The sequence below is a fragment of the Argopecten irradians genome, chromosome 10, assembly GCF_041381155.1.
Source record: "Argopecten irradians isolate NY chromosome 10, Ai_NY, whole genome shotgun sequence".
NCBI lineage: Eukaryota > Metazoa > Mollusca > Bivalvia > Pectinida > Pectinidae > Argopecten > Argopecten irradians.
The window spans coordinates 31,590,377-31,592,546 of NC_091143.1; the positions used below are offsets into that span (position 1 = coordinate 31,590,377).

The 2,170-nt window shown below is 40.8% G+C and overlaps 1 protein-coding gene across 1 annotated transcript; it reads right to left on the reverse strand.

Moving 5' to 3' along the window:
- Window positions 1-469: 469 nt before the first annotated feature.
- On the reverse strand, window positions 470-1,639 carry LOC138334002 (uncharacterized). Its single transcript, XM_069282727.1, has one exon. The coding sequence runs from the start codon at window positions 1,637-1,639 to the stop codon at window positions 470-472; it is 1,170 nt and encodes a 389-aa protein (XP_069138828.1).
- Window positions 1,640-2,170: the final 531 nt, after the last annotated feature.

Below are 2,170 nucleotides of genomic sequence, written 5' to 3' on the forward strand. Positions count from 1 at the left end.
CAAATGAAATAAAGAAAGAAACGATAATTTCCAACAGTATTTTTAACAAAACAGTTTTTTCTTTGGAGGGTAACGTAAATTACATGTTTTGATGCAGATGGAGTATTCGTCCCATATCGTCAAGATTAAGGGTAAAGCTGCGTCCATAACGACCAGCAGGCTGTGGGTCATGTACTTTGCAGAGAATGGACTGGAATCTGACCCATAAATCATCTGCTCTTCGAGGCCATTTGAAACTAGTTGTACCGCGTACAACAGATTTCTCCATGAAAGTTATGTTGCATGTACCATCGGTAAGATCTACATCAACCACCTTTCCAATATACCAGTCGTTGCCGCGACGTAGTCCCCCGTATTTGGTTCATAGGTTTGAATTTCAAGATCTTCAGGAACAGGCTCCGTTACATCTATTGAAGGGACAGTCTGATCTCGCTTCCTAATATCTGTTTGTATCCAGTCGGAGTGTAGTTCACCAGAAAGACAGTCTAGGCAATAGCACGATGTAATTCTCGTTGATACTGCATTCACTGCTTTGATTTTCATGGTGCCTTACAGAGCTGACAGACTTGATGTTTTTTTGTTCAAGGTCAGACCGTACTTCTGTGATGAACTCGCTTCCTACAAACAGATATTTGATGCTTGTTTGTGAGGAATTACCCCACTCAAAAATAGCCTTGGCATCTTGAATTTTGCATTTATTTTGCCGGACTGCAAGATCAGCCATTCTTTTTGCAGTGCCTCCCAGGCCATCACAAGGCCCCTTCCCGTGGCCAGATTCAAAGTAATTCCAACTTGCTGACACTGCAAATAAGTTCATATGGTCTGAGACTACTTGGAATGTGCCTTTATTTCGGTATTGCGATGATGGACTGACCGTCCAGTGATGGATATGTTTGATATTTGGAATGTCCTCTCTCATTTGCGGGAGGAGCAGCTTTTGAATAAAAGCAAACACCGATCCGGAGTTGTGTCCGAGGTCATCCGACACAATGATGTAGCTGTAATGGTTCAAGGTGCCCTCATCATTTTTGTAGTAAGCAACTACTGGGTGTAGCGTGATGCTATTCTGGTTCCAGTACGCGCTTTGTACTTCGTCTGCAGAGACGCAGGTGAAGTTCTCTGCAAAATCCATTTGCACAATAACGTGATTTGGAGGAAGCCCATGTTTTAGATCACTCATTGCTTTGTACTGTTCCTTGATTCTCTGTGTATGTTCCTGAAACTCGCATGTTTGTTTTATGAAAAATGCTGCAAGTTCATCTCTTGATACTTGATGCTGAACGATTTTCATTCTTTTTTTGCCGTCTTCGCAATCTACTCTTTTCCACTGTTCGTAAGACACTTTATCGTCTTTTACCCCGGTCATTATTTCGTTAGCATTGATGTCATTGTTTTGAACGCGTTTGATGAAATCTTCAGGGTTCAAAGGGACATTTGCTCCGGCTGCTTTGACGCTTTTTAAGAGTAGCGCCATGTTTTGGTGTTTCTGGCATAAACATCTGTTTCTTGAAATATATTGCGTCAAGTTGAATTCTTTGGGTCTCATTCGGCAAAATGTTGTGAAAGATATTTTCACGTCGCTCTGTTCACACTGGAATTTTCCAAATAGATTCCTAAGATTGTCATTTAAAACTCTCATTTGCTTTTGTTCGCCATCAACCTTTTTCGAGTTTTTTTTCCAGGCATTTGTCGACTATTGTCATCTCTATTCAAAAATTCAAATACTGCTTGTTTTGTTGCTTCATGAACTGGTAGAAGTCGTCTCCGTTTTGGAGCATTGCATGATTTTGTTGTTTCTTTCAAAGTCCTTCTGTCCATACCCATGGTTCGACTCATTTGTCTTTTGAGTCTGTATTTTTTTACAATGGCGCCGGCAATGACGTTGTTAACGATGGATTTCCCCCTTTCTCCATTGGACTCGCGCGCTGCTTTGACCTCCTCGGACATTACATCTGCCAATAACAGTTTTTTGACTATAGGTTTGGGCATCTTACTTGGAGTTATACCGTTATTTCTAAGGTCTGCGAAAACTCTTTTTCTTGGTGTCAATGTTTTATGTTCTTCGACAACAGTGGTTGCAGTCTGCTGTAGTTTTTCCATTCTTTTACGTGTTCTTTGTATTCTCCTGCTTACTGTGTTTACTTTTCGCTTTAACTTCTTATTTTCATCA